The sequence below is a fragment of the Pezoporus wallicus genome, unplaced genomic scaffold (genome assembly GCF_028554395.1).
Source record: "Pezoporus wallicus isolate ANWC-B61680 ecotype Strahan unplaced genomic scaffold, APGP_CSIRO_Pwel_v1 contig_4901, whole genome shotgun sequence".
NCBI lineage: Eukaryota > Metazoa > Chordata > Aves > Psittaciformes > Psittacidae > Pezoporus > Pezoporus wallicus.
Window position 1 is genome coordinate 2,659,146 of NW_026640354.1, and position 20,064 is coordinate 2,679,209.

General features: G+C 37.6%; 1 protein-coding gene across 1 annotated transcript in view; it reads left to right on the top strand.

Annotated features, from left to right (window-relative positions):
• The window catches only part of COL9A1 (collagen type IX alpha 1 chain), a 67,768-nt gene that overhangs the window by 31,317 nt on the left and 16,387 nt on the right, over window positions 1-20,064 (top strand). Inside the window, exons 15-28 of the mRNA XM_057418820.1 lie at window positions 166-219; window positions 2,557-2,589; window positions 2,680-2,736; window positions 3,572-3,625; window positions 4,825-4,878; window positions 7,338-7,391; window positions 8,957-9,010; window positions 9,703-9,756; window positions 9,938-9,991; window positions 10,120-10,173; window positions 10,398-10,451; window positions 11,085-11,129; window positions 11,918-11,971; window positions 12,078-12,131. Coding sequence (XP_057274803.1) covers window positions 166-219; window positions 2,557-2,589; window positions 2,680-2,736; window positions 3,572-3,625; window positions 4,825-4,878; window positions 7,338-7,391; window positions 8,957-9,010; window positions 9,703-9,756; window positions 9,938-9,991; window positions 10,120-10,173; window positions 10,398-10,451; window positions 11,085-11,129; window positions 11,918-11,971; window positions 12,078-12,131 — 729 coding nt within the window. The remainder of the gene's footprint in view (window positions 1-165; window positions 220-2,556; window positions 2,590-2,679; window positions 2,737-3,571; window positions 3,626-4,824; window positions 4,879-7,337; window positions 7,392-8,956; window positions 9,011-9,702; window positions 9,757-9,937; window positions 9,992-10,119; window positions 10,174-10,397; window positions 10,452-11,084; window positions 11,130-11,917; window positions 11,972-12,077; window positions 12,132-20,064) is intronic.

The following is a 20,064-nucleotide window of genomic DNA, read 5'->3' on the forward strand; positions in this document are numbered from 1 at the left end:
TTCTACTTTGGGAGCCATGTCGTAGATAGATTGATATTTTAGTTGGTTGCTGAGCCTGTCCTTCTGTAGTTACTTAATTTCCCCCTGTTGGTGTGTAGTATGAATACGTAACTGCTGCTTGTCATTGTTACTATGAATCAAGAAAATTATTTTACCCTTTCTTAGGGAGATCCAGGAAAAAGAGGGCCACCAGGGCTACCAGGACCACCAGGTCCTCGGGTAAGTGATTGCCTTTAATATGTGCTGATGTCTGAGTTATGTATTGGTGCTGCTTAAAAAAATACTTCTCCTGAAGTCTTACAGCTGAATACTGATTTAGGGTTTAGGATTTTAAGATTTCAGCAGTCTATATGAGCTCATAATGTCTAGAGGCTTGTGTTCAAATCCTAAAATATGTTCATTTAATCATACCGGTATTTAATCTTCCATTTAGAAAGCAAGTTTCAAGTCTTTGTGATTATAAAAGATAGTTTGAAATGCAAACTGAGACTTCTGCCATGATGTCTTCACATTTCTGCAAATGGTCTTAAACTGTAGCTTTTACAGGTTTTGAACCTCCCAGTAAATGTAGTCGTTGCTGGTCATCACCAGTGGTACTTCAGCAGAGGTAGATTTTTCTCTGTTAGGAGAAAAATTTAATATTTGGCTCATGACCCAGAAATATATGCTCCCAGGTGGATTAAGTTCTAATGTCTTTCTTGCAACCAGGCCTGCTACTTGTGAGGGATAGAAGAAAGCCTTACACCAGTGCTTTGCCTCTCTGGGGGAATGGTTATCTTCTTTGAGCCTCTTGGCTTTTTTAAATCCTTCTGTATAAACTGAGACCAGCTCATTCCTTAAACTCCCCTGGGCTTCTCTGTGCAACAGCGTGCTTCTTCCCCACAGGTTTTAGAGAATCCAGCTGCTGCTGTGAAATCACATTTCTCCCTCTTGTGCCTCATACGCCTCCCTTTAGCTTCTGTCAAGTATTTGATTTATTATGAGGAATGGCCTTCCCCCTCCAGAGTCCTCCTCACTGCGCACTGGTCTCTAGTTTACTGCAATTCCATTAACACCAGATATCTCACCCATCCCCCAATATTTGTATTGCGGGAAGCTTATTTTCTCTGTAAAGATCTGAATCTTTTGCTGAATGGTAGTAAGTTGGAAAAGTAGAAGTTATTAAAGAAATTGTCTTGGGTTCTGTTGGAGTTTGTGGGGTTTTTTATATATGTGCTCTGTACTTAATAAAAAATATGTTTTAAGTGGCTTAAAAACCAAAAATAAGTATTTCTTTTTTCAGAAAAGTTGATTTAAGTTAGAGGGCAGGATTTTGCAAGTCACTGCAATCCTACAGTAAAATCCTACAGTGTAGGTGCTTTTCAGGTTGGAGAACCTTGGTTGATTCTAATTCTGATTCCAGCTTTAGGTAGCAGTATTTTCTGTTTTGTATAATGCCCATGTTATAGAATCATAGAATAGTTAGGGTTGGAAAGGACCTTAAAATCATCTAGTTCCAACCCTCCTGCTGTGGGCAGGGTCACCTTACGCTAAATCATATCACCCAAGGCCTCGTCCAACCTGGTCTTGAACACTGCCAGGGATGGAGCATTCACAACCTCCCTGGGCAACCTATTCCAGTGCCTCACCACCCTAACAGGAAAGAATTTCCTTCTTATATCCAACCTAAACTTTCCCTGTTTAAGTTTGAACCCGTTACCCCTTCTCCTATCACTACAGTCTCTAATGAGGAGTCCCTCTCCAGCATCCCTATAGGCCCCCTTCAGATACTGGAAGGCTGCTATGAGGTCTCCACGCAGCCTTCTCTTCTCCAGGATGAACAGCCCCAACTTCCTCAGGCTGTGTTCATACGGGAGGTGCTCCAGTCCCCTGATCATCCTCGTGGCCCTTCTCTGGACTTGTTCCAACAGTTCCATGTCCTTTTTATGTTGAGGACACCAGAACTGCACACAATACTCCAAGTGAGGTTTCACAAGAGCAGAGGAGAGGGGCAGGATCACCTCCTTTGACCTGCTGGTCACGCTCCTTTTGATGCAGCCCAGGATACGGTTGGCTTTCTGGGCTGCAAGTGCACACTGCCGGCTCATGTTCATTTTCTCATCAACCAACACCCCCAAATCCTTCTCTGCAGGGCTGCTCTGAATCTCTTCTCTGCCTAACCTGTAGCTGTGCCTGGGATTGCTCCAACCCAGGTGTAGGACCTTGCACTTGTCATGGTTAAACTTCATGAGGTTGGCATCAGGCCACCTCAGAAGCGTGTCGAGGTCCCTCTGGATGGCATTCCTTCCCTCCAGGGTATCAACTGAACCACACAGCTTGGTGTCATCAGCAAACTTGCTGAGGGCACACTCAATCCCACTGTCCATGTCACCGACAAAGATGTTAAACAAGACCGGTGCCAACACCGATCCCTGAGGGACACCACTCGTTACTGGTCTCCAGCCGGACATTGAGCCATTGACCACAACTCTTTGTGTGTGGCCATCTAGCCACTTCTAATGAGTTAGGTCTGTCTATTCCTTTTTTACTGACTTTGATTAATTTCATTTAATTTAGGGCACAATTGGCCTGCAAGATGGTGACCTGTTGGTAAGACAGCTGTTAATGTTTTTTAATTTAAATAATACTAGACAACCTTATTCAACCTATTTGGTAGTAACTATGTGGATCCTTTTCCAGTGTCCCAATGCTTGTCCACCTGGCCGCCCAGGACATGCTGGCTTAATGGGCATGAAGGTAAGCAAAACTGTTCAAGTGTTCCTCACAGAGTTACTGCTTAAAAGACTAAGAAGGGTAGTTGCTGCCTTCACAAAAGGGCAGTTCATTGTTAATTTAAAAAAATAAACAAAACAAACATTGCATCAGTGTGGATGCTCAGGGTTTTTTCAACTCTTGACTGCCAAAATAACCTTTCATTGTTGAAGTCTCTTGCTGTTGCTGTAATCTTCAGAGTAAAATTTATGTGTGGCTCTGAAGGGATTAGAGGATGTGAACAATTGGATCATTCACTTTCTGGGCCATTTATAGTCTGACTCCAGAAATTGTAAATGTTCCCCCAATTCCTTAGTGTTTTTTCCTTCTTTCTGTCCTTCTCAGAGACCTATAACATACTAAATTGAAATGAACATTTTTTGAATCTCATTTTATCTAAGATTTTGGTTTTGTATGTATTCTTTGCTGGTTTCTAGGAAAACTGTTGGCCTGAAGAAATTATAATGGGGTAACATAAAAAGAAATGCTAACTAGCCTTGTTAGATCCAGGAGCAGCTCTTTTTGAACATGGTACTTAATATGTGGTGTTAACTAGGTGGATAAGGAGGCAGTAGTGAATGGGGATTGCAAAGGGAACAGAATTATAGTTCATTTCCCTTGGAATCATAGAATCAACCAGCCTGGAAAAGACCTTTAAGGTCAAGTCCAGCTGTTTCCCCAGCACTGCCAAAACCACCAATAAACCATGTCACTGAGGGTCTTGTCTAGTTCTGAGAAGCCTGTTTGTTCTGCAAAACTCAGTATTTTAATTTTTAATAATCCCTATTTATTTATTTTGGTTTTTTTACATTTATCGTAGGGACAGAAAGGTTCAAAAGGAGAGTCTGGTGAACCAGGAAGACAAGGTTATAAGGTAAAGAACAACAACAAAAAAAGAAAAAAAAGACGATAAACTGTTGGTTTTAGCAAGCTAATAGTAGGTTAGCCTCTTCAAAACAGTATTATATTTTGTTAAAACTAGTAATTGTTTTACCGGAATGCATGAAGAGATACTATGTACAATAATGCTCCAGAGTAACCAAAGGTGTATTTCTCTATATTCACCTGTACTCCATATTTATTATCATGCAGAGGTCACACTTCTCATGCTTTTAATTTTGGTCATTCAATTTAATTATTATGGAAATCATGGCAAAAAATGAAATAAAAGTTATTAATTGGCAATCTTCCAAACATTTAAATACAGAAGAACTCCTTAAATTATTTTATGGCACACATGAGTAGCAACAGGAAGGATGAGAGGGGAAAGATTACAGTAAAGAGGCCAATTCCAATTCAGCCTGAAGGCTAAAATGAGCTCTTACAAGGTGTTTCCTTTGAATTAGCCTTCTTTAATATTGAAATATATGTAAGAAAAGTTGTAAAGATTTGCACTGCCTTGGTATATGCTTCAGTGCTGGAGGAAGAACATCAGATACAAGTTTTAAACCCCTCCTCTGATCTCTATTCCTAAGCATATTGAAAAGAATATTAATTTATTGTATAGAGCTCATCTACTTACTTTTTCCTGGATGTTGAACAGTTGGCTTATCCCTTTTTTGCAAATTAAACTGTTGATTTAAACTGTCAGTTCCATTAATATACGCTATCATTGCTATGAGAGAGGTTATCATCTAATCAAGTAGGGATTTGACCAGGATAAGGTATTTTACCATTTTGATTTTCCAAAAGTTCTGAAGTGCAGTGTGGTATTGTGATGTAGAGCTACTAGCATATCCAGTCTATTCACATATATGAGTGTATTGAAGAAAAAGAAAGAAAACCTAGAGATTAATGCCAAGTCAAAAAATGAATGACAGATTAAGAGTAAAGTAATAATTCTCCTTCATACTGGGGTTGCTTTGAAATTACCCTTTTGAATAATAGTTGAATAGAATGTGAACCTAAATGAGTATCTGTCTGTATTCTGAGGATGTAGTGGACTTCATTTGGATTTCCTTCAAGCAGGACATGGTGACAGAAAACAGTAAATGGTAAATGTACCGCTTACAATGAGAGAACAATTACATGTGTTGTGGGATAGCTACAAATGTATTCCTTTTGCTTTCCCAGGGTGAAGAAGGGGACCAAGGACCCAGTGGTGAAGTGGGAGCTCAAGGCCCTCCAGTAAAGTATTTCCTCTTAAATAATGTTACCAATTTGCTTTATTATGTTGTATAATTTTTTTCTTCTTATTGTAAGAAAACAAATATAAAATCTCCACACACCTTTCACTTTATTCTGACATACTCTCTTTGAGTGAACGTAGAATTATTGACTTCTGAACCCAGGACACCTCCAAAAAGCTACATCATCTCTTTGCACAGAGCTCCAATCTGTTCTATGGAAAGACTTATTTTAAGAAATATTTCATGTCCTAGATTTTGTGTTGTGCCTAGACTGTTGTCGTGGTTTAAACTTGTTGTCTGGTTTTGGTTTTGTTTTTTTTTGTTTGTTTGTTTGTGGTTTTTTTTTTTCCCCTTTGGCCTTCCTTTCCATAATTTTGTTCACTCTGACTTCATCCTTGCAAGGCCAGTGAAGCAAGAGCTTGTTTAAAATGTGGTTAACTGTGATATTCAGGCTTAGCTAAGCCTTGAGGATGAAGTAGCAGCCGCCAAAGAACAGATTGCCCCCTGCCTCCCTCCCCTTTTTGCCTTTTTGCATGGCCAAAGAAGCATCCTGCAATTGCATCTATGATTTTGGAATGATTTTCTTGTACTGCTTAGCTTGACTTCTTTGTTCTGGCACATAGCTTGTTGCTTCCTAGTGAGGAACTCTTCCTGTGGTTTCCACAGCTGAATAGGCAATAGGGAACAAAATAAAGGGGTCATTCTAAGTAAGAGAAATAGGCATAACACAATTTCTGTAGTTTATTTTCTTATGGGGTCTTACATTTTTTCATGAGGTGTGAAACTATTTCTTTATACCATTGGTGTCCACATGTGATATTATAGAGGAGCTTACGTTGATGCATATGACATCCAAATCCTAAATTAGAGAATTCTCTATGAACATAAGGCAACATAAAGCTCTGGATTAGGAACAGAGAAAGATAAAGAAAGAACAGAGGCTAAGTAATGGAATGAGTTTAATCCTTTTTATCTCTGATGCTGAAAAAAGTATCCATGGCACCCTAGTGCAGAGAAAGTACTTGTATAAGATGCAGCTTCTGCTGTCTCAAGGACTTGTGGGAGCCAATTCATTTAACTGAGTTTGTTAAAGTTCTTCAATCACTGTGAAATAAATAACACAACAGAATTAAAAAAACAATTAGAGATTAATTTTTAATTTTCTTTTATTTTAATGCCTTTTTCTTATTACTCTTCACTGCTTTGCCTGTTGATGACCTTGCAAACAAGCTGTAAAATAATAGTTTCTTATTAAATTGTAGGATTGCTAATATGTAGAAAGTGATGTCAGATAGACAGCCTATGAAAAAGTGCGTAGACAGTGCCTTAGAGGCACAGATGGAGAGAGGCTGTAGACTGTTGTATATTCTTGTATGTTTCTTACATAAATGTATATAAAGTTCACAATCAATAGAAGGGATTAGGAATCTGGTCTCCACAGCAGCACCTGCAGTCCAACACTTTTATGTAATGCATTGACAGGAAGACTCGCGTAAGATAGCCACCTCTGGGAGGTGTTGCTTTTGATAGAAAGTGGTGGGTACTGAAATGTGCCTACTTGCATGTCTTATCTTAGAACAAGCATTTGACTGTGTGTCTCTTCCTTGTTGGGCTGCTGAATCACTGTTGCATTATCATGATTTTTCTCGTATTTTGGGCTGACAAACTTATAAATGTTCTCTGCAAGATTCCATCTGATTTCAGTAGAGGCAAACAAAAGGGCTGGCCAGCAAGTCCAAGGAGTAGGTTTGCCTTTGCCACATGAAAGTGCCTGTAGCTGTTTCATTAACACAGTTGTAGTGCATTCTTCTTGTTGAAGGACAAACATGTTATGGCTGAGGGTTTGGTCTCTCTGCAGAGAGGAGACCTATCATGTAGTTTCAGTCTCCTGGGCAGAAGAAAAAACTGAATCCACATTTCCCACAAGACAGTATTTTGAAGGGAAGTGGAAATAGTTATAATACATCCTGCTGTACTAGAAATAGTACTAGAAGTCTACTCAGTCCAGCCTCTCAGGTGTATAAACTTACTGCCTATATTCTTAAATCCCTTGCCCAGTTTTGTCTACCTTTTGAATTCTATAAAGTCTGATGCATCAGACTTTTTCTCCTGCATCTGTCCTATACCCTGCTTAAGGCAACTCAGCATTTCTGCACATGTGGCTTTCATATGTTCTCACACAGGGAGAATGCTTCAACTTTGAAGTGTGGTTTTTTTCAGTACTTAATGTGTTTGTGGTTGTATAATTCAACGCAATAGTTTTGGTATTCTTTTTGAAAGTCTGAAATTAGTAAAATATTGAATTACCATCCAGAATTAATATTCTAATACAGAAGTAGTTGGATTTCTCCTTCTATAGTAAAAAAATAGTAAAATAAGCAAAAAAAAAAAAAAAGCATACAATAGTTGTGATGAAGAGATTTAAGAGTAATTTAAATACCCTTTTTTTATTTTCAGGGCATCATAGGTATCAGAGGTATAACTGGTATAGTGGGACCTAAAGGTACCAAAGTGAGTATTAACCTTTCTTTTGATAAAAATAGCCGGGATTAAAAAAAAAAAAGTACACCCCTGAACATTTCTAAAGTTTATTTAAATGTATCTTTTTTCCCCTCTGCATTTTCTTTCTCCTGCCAGCTGTATTTCCATAGCTACTGTACTTCTAGTTAAGAAGAATGGCAGCTTTTTCCTTCTGCTTAATGAAGTAAATATACTCTGAACACCTTTCTGATTATTGGATTTGTAGTATTTTGGCATGTGTGCAAGTGTTTAGTTGGCATGCTAACAAGTTATAGCAGTTATAAACTATAGCATGTTTTATTTAAAGATAAAATTTATTAAATAGTCCCTCCTGTGATTTGCATCTCCCTGAAACCTTTGGCTTCCACTGTCCAGTTTTTATCAGGGCTTTTATTGAGGGTTTGCTCTTTTTCCATTCTTTCTGTCTCTTGTATCTTTTGTGTCTTAAACTGCTGCCAGTAGGATTCATGTTTATGTGGGCTCTGACTTTGCCCGGTAATTTTCCTGCTGTTCATCAAAGTGTTTCTAACTGTTATTTCAAAATGGACTGTTACATTTCTATTCTTATGATCTTGATAAATCTATATGGTAAAAATTTCTGGAAGAAGTAAAATGTAGGAATCATGCTATTGTCTCCTTCTCTAGAAATGAAGTAACAAAAACCTTACTCTCTGATTGTCTATAGAATCATAGAATAGAATCATAGAACAGTTAGGGTTGGAAAGGACCTTAAGATCATGAAGTTCCAACCCCCCTGCCATGGGCAGGGACACCTCACACTAAACCATGTCACCCAAGGCTCTGTCCAACATGCACTTGAACACTGCCAGAGATGGAGCATTCACAACTTCTCTGGGCTACCTATTCCGGTGCCTCACCACCCTATGCTAAGAAACAACATCAAATTTGTCCTGATTATGAAGCTTCTCATGAATGAACCTTCCTAACCTCTCAGACACATTTGCTGAACTATTACTATCTTAGTTTGCTTTGCTGGCCCTCAGATCTTCTGATTCTTCATAGTTATTTGCTTACATTTTTTGTGCTGTTTTGTCTGTTTGGAATCTTTACTACCTCTGTTTGACAAAGCAGTTCCTTATTCTCCGTGAATGTTTTAGAAAACATTTTTTTTTCCCCCTCTCCATTTGAAATTACTTGAATTACTTACAGGGTAGCAATTGCATTAATTCTTTGAAACATATGCAATACAAATAGCTGCTCTTCACTTGATGATTTTTCTTTTCACATTTTGACGCTATTCTATTATGTGGTGAAGAATAACATATTAAGGAAGATACAGACCTTTTCTGAAGTAGTGTGAAAAGCTCTATGCCATGCTCTTCCATATGATTATTTTTTAAGAGAATGAACTGAATGTAATTTTTTTGATTTTTTTTTTTTTTTTTTTCCCCATAGTTAAAAAATATTTGCTTTCATAACTCCACAAAGAAAAGATGATGTAGAAAATTTGCATGTGCCAGCGAACCAAGAGCATGCATAAGTTGTTAATGTTTCAGTACTTCATTTTAATCTTGTGTTATCGACTTGTTTTGTAGGGGGCTCGTGGGCTTGATGGTGATCCTGGTCCCCAAGGCCTTCCTGGTGCACCTGTAAGTAAAGTGTGTGTTGGCCAAACACTTCTCAGGGTCTACCCAGTTAGATGCTGAGTCCTGAAACTTTGTGGTTGTGAATCAGAAAAGCTTCTGATTAATCCAATTGTGCTGACTCACCACAGGTGAATAAATGATATGACAATGATGTCAAGTCCAGAATCTCCTACTGTCCCCAAGGAACCATGGGGTAGATGAACACCTTTTAGCCTCTTAGAATGTTAGTCACCTCTTCATTCTGAATGCTACAGGGCATTAGAGTGGCTTGAAATTTTTCAGGGTTTAAATTGGAAAATACTAATTAGAACAAAACCTATATAGTGCAATTTGTACCCCTTTTTAAAATTATTATTATTTTATTTATTAATTTTTATTCCTCCCTGCTTCCCTTGTCCTCCCCCCCACCCCCGGAACTTATGCTTGGAATAGCCAGTGACTGTATGAGTTGAGGAATCGAAAGCAACATTGCTTAGACACTACTGGATTCCGAGGGGATAGTTTGAGCTGTGTTTTTAAAAATATCTTAATACTGTCAAATGCAGTATTAAGAAACTGCATTTTAAATATGAGTTTATGAGTTTAAGGTGTCTGCTCTAACCAAGTGTGAATTGTACTGTTGTTGAGTTACTGGAGGTTTTAACTGCAGTGAAAAATAATTCTAGAAAAATGTATTTTTTTTCTTTCCCCTGTAGGGTGATCAAGGCCAAAGAGGTTCACTGGGAGAGGCAGGTCCAAAGGGAGACAGGGTGAGCACAGACAAATTTCAAGTCATGTTGACTTGCAACCTTTGGTTACTTATAGCATATAAACATGAAGCATAATAGGTACTCTCAAAGTAACGCATATCTGAATGAATATGTGTTGAAATTCTTCATTTCTGTCATTTCAGTGTGTTTATTTTCATTAAAAAAAGTGTTTTATTCTTAGGGCCCTCAAGGTACAAGAGGAATAAATGGTCTACCTGGGCCTAAAGGAGAGTCTGTATGTATATTTCATTTCTTCGTGTGTTTCATGTTGTGCTAATTTGTATATCGGATTGCTTGGGAGAAGTCTCTCCAACAATACATTATTTTTTTTTTTAATCTTTTTATTTTTTTTTCTTTTTCAAGGGCTTACCAGGAGTTGATGGCCGGGAAGGCATCCCTGGAATGCCTGGAGCAAAAGTAAGGCACATTTGGCACATATCTGAGCTTTGGTATTCCCTAGATTTGATCACTCATTTGTGGCCTTTTACTGTGCATAAAGCCACAGGCTGAAGTACATTATTAGGGTAATTGAATGAACTTTCCCTTCCTGCAGATCCCAAAGTGCTCCAGCTCTGTGTTCCAAAAATAAATTTTTCCCTTTTGTTTGATTTGCATATATTACAACTTCAAATGTTTTTCAGGGTGAACCAGGAAAACCTGGAGCTCCAGGTGATGCAGGGCTTCAGGGACTTCCAGTAAGTATCTGCTATTTTGCCTTTGAAAATTAGGCTCAGTTAAAATTACAGAAAGTCCATATATAGGTTAGATTGATGCTGATATCAGAGTAATTTAATTTACAAACTGCCAGCTGTCAAAAGCTAAATGGAAACTTCTTTGAAACACTATGCTGTAGGAGTAATTGCTGTGAGGGTATAGTGAAGGAGCTGTATTAAAATAGAACTGGAAGTAAATTTGTAATACAAAGTGAGTTCTTCAGCTTTGAAGAAAATTTAGTAAAAGCATACTTGCTATGAGCTGTTGCACAGAAGTAAGGAGGAGATGAAATGTATACATAAAGTATCTGTTAAGCTCTCTTTCTTCAGTCTCAAAATACTGGAACCAAGAATCTATTTCTAGTTTAAGCTAGAAAAAGCCACAACTCCTCAGTTTTTCATGCTCCTCTTGCCAATTTATACAGTAAGAATGCTACTACTCCTTATCTGTCCTTTTGTAAATAGGAAGAACTCAAGCTTGGTCCATTATTGGATAAAAGTGCTTCAATATCAAGTAAAAGGACTAGAAATGCTTTAACATGAGACAGATATTTTTAAACACCATTTCAAATCCCCTTAACAACAGATAAAGACTGTAAATGTAAATTCTTTCAGGGTTTACCAGGCTCTCCAGGTCTGAAAGGCATTCCTGGATCAAAGGTAAATCATCTTGAGTACTGACTTTCTTACAATACTGTATTTGTGCTCACCAAGTTCTAGAGTAACCAGTGAAATTAAATTAACTTTCTGTTGTAGTAAGACAAGCCTCTGGCTGAAAGAATTAAATATATTCTTTAATCGACTCTAGTCCTGTGCTTTTTCATGATTCTTTTGCTATGTGATGTGGTTTTCATTTCAGGCATTAAATAATACCTAAAAAAGGCCATTTCCTTTTGAATTTGTGGAAATCATTGCTAGAGGAGGCATGTGAGATGGGTACCTCACTACAGTTTGGAATGAATGATGTCATAATAAGAATAGTACTTATAGCTGCCCTAAATTGATTGAATCACAGAGATTGTAATCTCTGTTTACATACCACCAGATTGCAGCAGCAATCCCAATTAAGTTTAAAAAAGTATTGTACACTTGAGATGATGGAATGTTTCAGACAATCATGCTCAAGTTTAAGTAACAGAAATAAAACTAGATTGAGACATGAATTTCTTCTGAAATTACATTGAATGATATTGCCTTCTATGCTTTGAGTACAGCAATCAAGTCTATTTGGGATTTATCAGGATGTGAACAACAAAAGAACTAAAACCTGACATTAGATGAAAGTTAAATGTAAACCAAAATAAAGGTGGAAGTTAAAAACTGAATACAGGCTGGGTTGTTTGTTTGTTTTTTTTTTTTAATAAGATCTTATTGATTTCCTTATTTTCTATTTTAAAATGAATGGTAAAACATTTCCTTAGCTGATACTTTCATCTTTTGTCCAACAGGGTAATACAGGTCGTCCTGGAGTGTCAGGTTTGATGGGAAATTCTGGGAAACCAGTAAGATCATTAATCTTATCCAAAAGAGCTAGAAAAATGAGTAAGTCTTGCACTGTGCAAAACATCACTTTTCTAATGTGTTGCATTCTTCGTATCCCCAAAACAGGGTGAGCAGGGGCCAGAGGGAGAAGTAGGTCCAACAGGACCCCGGGGACCACCAGTAAGTATTGAATAAATTTCTAACTGTATGTAGTATTGCAGTGTCTCAAGTTATGGTTGCTGAAGTTAACCATGAGGTAAAAATATTGTTCAGCACAGGTGCTAATTTTTAAGGTAAATACTAGGTGTTCTTTAACCCCCTTCTGTGCCAGGTGGATGTGCATCATCACATAGAGAAATATAGAAGCACATGTCCTGTGACTGTTTATGGCTTTGGTGGTAAATTAAATTTTAAAGCTTTGTTTGTATTCTTCTGCTCTTTATTTCTAAATATGCTAAGTAAAAGACCAAACAGAGGGAATGAGGGTGGTTTGTGACAAAAAGCTGGAACCAAACTGCTGCTCTTTCACTGTAACAGTCAACTTCCATTACTGGTGTTGAAAGGCTTAAATCCACTAGCTGTAAGTGCAAGATCACTTGCTCTTTTCTTTAACTGTTTCAGCCCCTTAAAGAAGCTTCTGCTGTATATCAAAAGGCTTAGCTGTATGTTACAAGGTTTTGAACTTTGGTATTAGTGTTCAGAACATGATTTTTTTTTTTTGATTCAAACCTATTTCTAATGCACATAATGTGAATAGTGAGGCAGGGTATGAAGGAAAGGTAACTGTCCTAACTAGTAAAGAAAATGGCTAGAGACTGTCCTCAGCCTCACTGGTCAACTGGCATGATGCGGTTTGTCTTCATACTGCTAAACTCCCTTAACACCCCCTCACATCTAAGCAGGCTGGGTACAATCAAGTTGCAAATGGGGAGCAGCCTCTTGCTTGTGTTCCCCAAACTATTCTTGGGCATTATCTAGGGAAGTCCAGTTTGCCCAAGACAAAAAAAAGCTAACAGTTTATCATGGATGATTGTGGGATGCTGCTCAGGCCTTCTGCCTTGGCCCTTTCTGCTTGGCATAATTAATGTAGCTATACTGAAGTACAACATTTTTCTCTAACTGGAAACACTGATGTTGTAGGTTTTTTTTTTACTGGATACTTTCCTTACCCCTAGAAAGATTCAGAAGAATGCAGGAATCATTGTTGGGCAGATAGCTTGGTGCAGGAAATAGGTGTGCTAAGGCAAGTGGACTGATGGTGTTTGCTGAGGCGCAGTGGTGAAGACAGGGCAACTGCATACTAGAGAGTCTGCTGGGCACAGATTTCAGATTTCTTCTACAGTAGGCCTGTCATGGACTGAGTAAGGCAGATCTAATTCTCTGTTGTTGTTCATCCTTCTGTGAGGGATGAGAGGGTCAGTGACTTGAAGAAAATTTTCATGTACCAAAAGTCAGTCTTGCAACACTGACAAGGTTCCAGGCTCTGTAACCAATTGCTTTTGCAAGCTTCTCTCTTGCCGCTGATACCCTAGGGATACTTTCTTTGAATTTGCTGAGCTTCTGCTATCATACAATGACATAAGTTTTACTCATATGGTTGTTGGGTTATCCTCATACAGGGCTTACAGAGTTATTGATAGAGATACATTGATAAGGGTATTTTCATGGGTGAGGAATATCTTCTGTGAATTAACTCTTGAACAGACAACAGTAAGCCAAGTACCAGATTTTGTTTGCTTCTGTGGTTTGTGTTATTGTGTGCTAGGTGCATTAATTCATGAGATCGTGTTTATTTTAAACTGAATCTTTGTACAAATGCTGTGTCCACAGCAGCCTATGAATGATACAGAAAGTGGATTTCATGAGCATGCAATTAGTAGGATGGAATACAGGTATCTTCAGCTTCCAATATACCCAACTTGCAAACGTTATTTTTTGTTGTTGCTTGTTTTTAAAAGTATTGAGTGCACTAGAAAAGGATTTAAGCCCTGTACTTGAGCTAATATTTTGCATGCTTCTAATGGGAATAAATATTGTGATTGAATCAGACCGAAATATTTGCCCACTTGGATAATGCACTGTAATCTGCTAAACTATGCTTTTAATCCTTTCAATGTGAACATGAATTTACAAAATCAGCAGTCCATAGAACAGGAGTTGACACACAAGGTTAATTATTAGTAATCCTGTAGTCAAATACTTAATGCAGCATAAATACAATGATTTTTCTGTTTATCAATCCAGAAACCAGAAAGACAACTGGATATCTTTCCTTTATTGTCTCTCTTTACTAAGTGCACTTATTTTGGAAAACATGTGAACAAGTTAATTGATGATAATGAAGTAATTTTGCTTGTAGAACATTAAATAGTAATCTACTTCTCATCTATAGTTCCTTTAAAGCTATACAGAGCCTTGAATAATAACTATGTTTAGCTTCCTCCTGCTCAAGACTACAGGCAGCATTTGACTTTTCTTTTTGGAACACTGGAAAAACAGTCCAAGTTGAATTTGTGTCTATTTTCAGGGCAGAATAAAGAGTGTTTTCTCTTTCTTCAGCTGAATGTACATGTAGTAGATATATTTGAGCCTCAGATTTTAGGACTCTGCCTTTAGATTTCCAGGAAAAAAAGATCTGCTAGTTAAATAAACCTACATGCCATGATTTTCAAACTTCTAAAACCAGAAATTTCTAAAATAAGTTGAGAAAATCTTTTATAATTGCTCTGATGAGAATTTTTCTTGTGAATACTATTGTATTTTTTTTTTCCCTAGATTTTGACATTTTCTCACAATTTTAACATTTGATAGTTTTTGACTAAAGTTTTATGGCTAAATACTTTCAAAGTTGGGGGATTTTATGGTTACTATGCAGGTATTATTTGTCCTTTTTCTTTCTGTTTTAAATTATGTTCTTTAGCACTCATCTTGGGGATTTTTTCGTTTTGTTTCTTTCTTCCTTCTTCACCCTTTGTTCCATTTCACTTTTGGTATAGAAGACTCAAGGGTGGGGTCTTCCTTGGAGTTGGAAAAAACCTTGATGTTTTGCACAGTATGGAAAACTTCACTCCTTAATGTATTGCTGCATGGCAGCAGCCACATGAAAGACCCTCTTCACTCTCCCATTTCACTTGCCGCTTTCTCCATCTCATTAGTGGGGAAAGACAACATGGCTGGTCACTCCAGGAGGGCCAGAGTTATAAAGGAAGGGACATCCAGCGAAGGTTTCTGGCAGGGCTAACAAGGCTCACTCTACTAACATGGATAGCAGGTGGTATCTGCACTGAGGTAAAACAACATCAGTGATTCTATGGGATAAATTAATGTTTCTGTACCATTCACCAACTAGCCTGTAGTATCCTCTGGTGGAAACCATGTTATTTAAATGCAATTTTCATTAATAAACAACCGTTGGAATGTATTGGGTTTAATATTGTTACAAAGCAGGAGATTCAAATTTTGGTCTTTTGTGAGTCTGTAAAAATTGACAGTTTCATAAGGAAGATATTAAATGGTTGAAAGCAAGATAACTGGCTCTAATTAAAAATGAGCAAACTCATGTGCTGGGAGACTCGTATCTCACCAGTGACAAATATCCCTTGGAGAAAATTACTTTGAAAAATATCACTTCAGTATATCATTGTTTTTCCTTAGGAAACTAAGTGGGGACCTGAGCAGGAAAAAAACCACAAACTTCTGTTTATTTAGTGTATTATTCACCTGTTCAGTAAAACAGAAAAACAGCTGAGCAACATGGAAATTCTGTCATTTGTTCCTAAATCAGACATATTTTCCATTCCACTCTAGCTGTATTGTTGGTTAACCTTATGTTTGATTCCCATTATGCTAGCTAATCCAAGTAATTACCAAACCTATTTGTGATTTGAACCTTTCTAAGCCAGTCGTCATGGCAGGTGGCCCAAAGGAAGCAATTCTCAAACATCAGTGTCATTCCTAATCAGTGAAATTTAGCCAAGCTTTCTAAGCTGCTTAACCATTTTCTGTCATATTTGTGGAGATTTAGTAAGATTTGATTTTTCATATTGTGTCTGCAGAAAATACTAACCCCTGCCCCTTCTTTTTTTCATAACTTGTTTTTCTTCAGCTATTTAACCTTTAAATTGCTAACATTTGGAGAACATGTATCCCATCCTGTGGTTCTGCAGTCAAAAGATTGCTTGGAACATTTAAGTAAGCATTTAAATTAAAGTCAAATACTCGCCTAGCAAATTGAGCAAATTCAATGTATGTACAGGTCAGCGCATATATATGTTGTTAGTGATTTAGTATGCAATATAAGCAGCAGAGGTTAAGTATCTGGCTGCCTAAGATCTGATACTGTAGCACCCTCTGGGAGATTTCAGAGGGGTCCTGGTTTGTTGAGCTGACTTGCTCTCTGGAGATGCCTTTGTCTCTGCTCATTATAAAGAGGGAGTCTGGAGAGAACCTTAGTTTTGTTACTAAATGTGATAGGTGAGAATACTGTTTTCAGCATCTTAAATTGCTTTCAGCTAAGTAATTTTATAAGCATTTAGGGGTATTTTTGTTTACCCTAACAATTAGAACTAAAGCCTAGCTGTCCTGTCAGATTCTTCCTACATGACTTCAACTGGAATAATGAGTCATGTGCCATTAATGGTGGAGTGGTATGGGTAGTGTGGTGGGATGAAATGTCCGTGCCTCAGTTTCTATGATATGTTTAGGTACCAGTGGACATGTTTTGCATACATAAGTTCAGAGGTGTTCCACAAGCGGTGAGTCATAGTTTACATTTAAGATACAGCTAAAGGGGTTTGCATTGCATAGGCTGTAGAAGAATCAAAAGAAGAAAGTGGATTTGCATCCTGCCAGGTACACTTCCTGTCCAGTAAGCTTAAGCCATGCATGTGACCAAGCTTTCTGACCTTGCGCAATTCTTCAGAATGATTTGTACAGGGTAGCACTTTCTCCTCTCTCACTCATAGGCTATATATCCCAGCCACACCTGATTAGTGTTGCTAAGCCTCTCCAATTCTCATATTATCCACTGCTGTCTTTCCAAACTTCTTGGTCAAATTGTCTGCTACCTTACACTTTACCCCTCCACCCCCAGCAACAGTTTCCTTTGACTTTTGGGCATGCTAGACCTCTGGATATCAGCAGATATCCTGAAGCTGGCTTCTCCTAAAGAGTGTAGACAGTAGCCTGTGTAAAAATTGGACTTGCTATGGATTTAGTATACTAAAGCTCTCCTAGACTTCAGCTAAGACTATAGGTGCAGTCAGCATGAAAGGTCTCTGTCATTTATGCTTGGCCACAGTATCACCCTTGAAAAGAGTGGCAGCAGAATGCCTGCTGCCCAAAACATGATGCAGTTATAAGGAAGGTACATTTCATGCTACACTTTTCTCTTACCATTATCCTAAGGAGTACCAATTTCATTATTACTCGGAGAAGGGCAAAGGTTTGCTGTATATTTACTCTTCTAGCAAAAAATAATTTATCTTTATGGATGTTTTTTAGTACTGTAGTGAATGTCAAAGGTACAGTCCTATTGATGCTTCCATGGATAAATCCTTGAACTGAAATTAATTCCTCAGAGATTTTTGGGTGAAAAAAGTTTGATAAGTTAAAGTCTTGCAAGCATATAATTAATAAATTAATTACCTTTTGCAAAAGACTTTGGAATACTAAGTTTACGATATTAATTCCAAAATGTACTTTTATTCTTTCTTATTCTGCACAGATTTAATTCTCTATGGCACTGCTCTTGAAGAGGCTACAATTGGTATGACATATAGTATAAACCCAAAATTCTTAAGTACAGGAGAGTTTATTACAGTATAGATTATGAAGTACCTGTCGAGAGTCAAATTAGTGTTTAAATTATTGGGGCAGCTAAGTGAGATGCAAATTATCTGAGGCATATTCTTATTATTGTTCCACTCAATTGATCAAAAGGAAATCAAGAAACCAGTGAAAGAAACTGTTTTAGCATGAGAATACATTCTGTAACTGCTTGTGGGAACTTTACAAAAGAATCAAATCTTCAAAATTTCAGTGAGGAAGGAAACCATCCCAGACAATCTGAAGAAAGGTCTGCTGTAAATCCTGTAGTGTCCCCTTACATGTTACATTCAAAGGCTAAGTATAGATCTTGGAGAACTGTGAGTGAGACATTAAATTTTAATTTAAATGTATTGAGTGGTCCAGCAATCCTGCCTTGGAACAAAGGTAAGATAGATTTTGTTGTAATCTTAGTCAAACACAGCTGTGAAAGGGCTGCATCCTGGACTTGTTCAGTGTTGTGGTGCTGTGCTACCATTTCACACCTTACCATTTCACGTGGGCTTTACTGTCTTTTGGGAGAATGACCCTATGCTCAGCAGTACTCGTGCAAAGTGATAGTGTACTTAACAGAAATCAATTATCTACACTGTTGATGTACTGGAGCAGTCTTGGACATGTTTTCAGTCCATGTTCTCTAACATCATTGACTGAAGTAATCTAGGCAGTGTCCAGGCTTAGGAGTGGCTTCAGGGGCCATTTGCAGTGATAATCTATGTGCTACCTCCCTTCACTGTACGCCAGGTTTACCAGCATGGGTGCAAGTCAGTGTCACAGCTCACTCTAAAGTAGCTACTTTCCCTCTTCAAGCGTGTTTTAGTTAAAACTAGTGCAAAACACCCATTGATTTGTGAGTCTACAACTATGGACTGTTAGATATAGAGCCATTGTATAAGAAAGGCAGGCTGCGGACGTGGCCAAACCACCTTTTGTTCTCATTATTGCTTATGAGTAACTTCAAGAACCGAGGAATGTTTCGTCTGACCAAGTACAGATGTTGACACTTAAGCCAGTTATTACAGAAACCGTGGGGAAAACATAGAGATAGTACATGATTCATGATATATTTTAAATGTTTACACGAGGGTATTTCAAGATGTCTCTTTGTTCCAGGGCCATTTGAGTCAGGTATAACTTGGTGGAAGCTTTTCAGCCTTTTAGGTTATGCCATAGGCCAATGGGACTCCTAATTACTCTTTGGGTTAGATTCCCCCTTGCCAAAACACAGCTCCTGCAGATCTTGCAGTGGTGGCCCTTAATTTGAAGTAATTCAGCCTTACAGGCATAATGTTAATGTTTACAGGAAATACTGTCCCTTTGTATTCCAGTCTTCTGTATACCAACCTTCTTTTTACCACCTTAGAAAAGGATTGGTGTCTGAAAAAGGGCCTGTAATGTATATTTGACCAAGGATTTTTTTGCATTTAAAATAAAAAGGAAGGTTTTTCTTGCATTCTGCATGACCAGCAGAACCTTTGATGTGCTTAAGAGGTTTATCATTTTAAATCTGTGGAAGGTGACATTGCTTTTGTTTTATAGCTGTATAACAATCATGCATGAATATTATGACATATACGAGGAGACGAGTTTATGATTTTAATCTTTCTCTTTCCTGCATCAGAAATATACTAGTATTCCAGGTCAGGGATGTAGTACAGAATTGTATGATTTATAACAATTTTCAAACAGGTTAATGCATCTTCTGGGTTGTGGGATGAAGGTGATTTTCATTTTTCTTTTTTGGTCTTATTAACATAAAAAGCTTCTAAAAATTATACAAAGTGCTTTAAAAGGATAGCGATTTTAACACCATCGGATATTTTGAAGAAAATGAGTGGAAAAGTCTGTTTATGTTAGGTTCTCTGATCTCTCCAGGATACCTAATTATTTCTTGAATTGAAGAGTTAGTTTTCCTAAGCTTGTGTGAGAAGTTGTGATTGCATTTATGACCTGGCATAAAAGGCCATGTCTGCCGTCTCCTTTTATTCTTCAATATGTCACAATATTTTACTTATTGTGAAGAAAGTATCTATATTTAAAATTAGCAGTTATATACAGCTCTAGAATGCTTAGATCTGGTTTTACCTGAAATTTTCTAAGTTATAAATAGCAGGTTATCTACTTGTATTTAATAACTTAAGTTCTTGATATATTATAATCTTAAACATTATGTTGTGCTTTTATAGCGCGTACCCTTTATGTATTTGAACAGCAGAAATAACTGTCTGGAGTAGTGGCACTTGTGTCTTAGCCTTGTGTTGGGACACTGAATTTATGCGTACAGGTG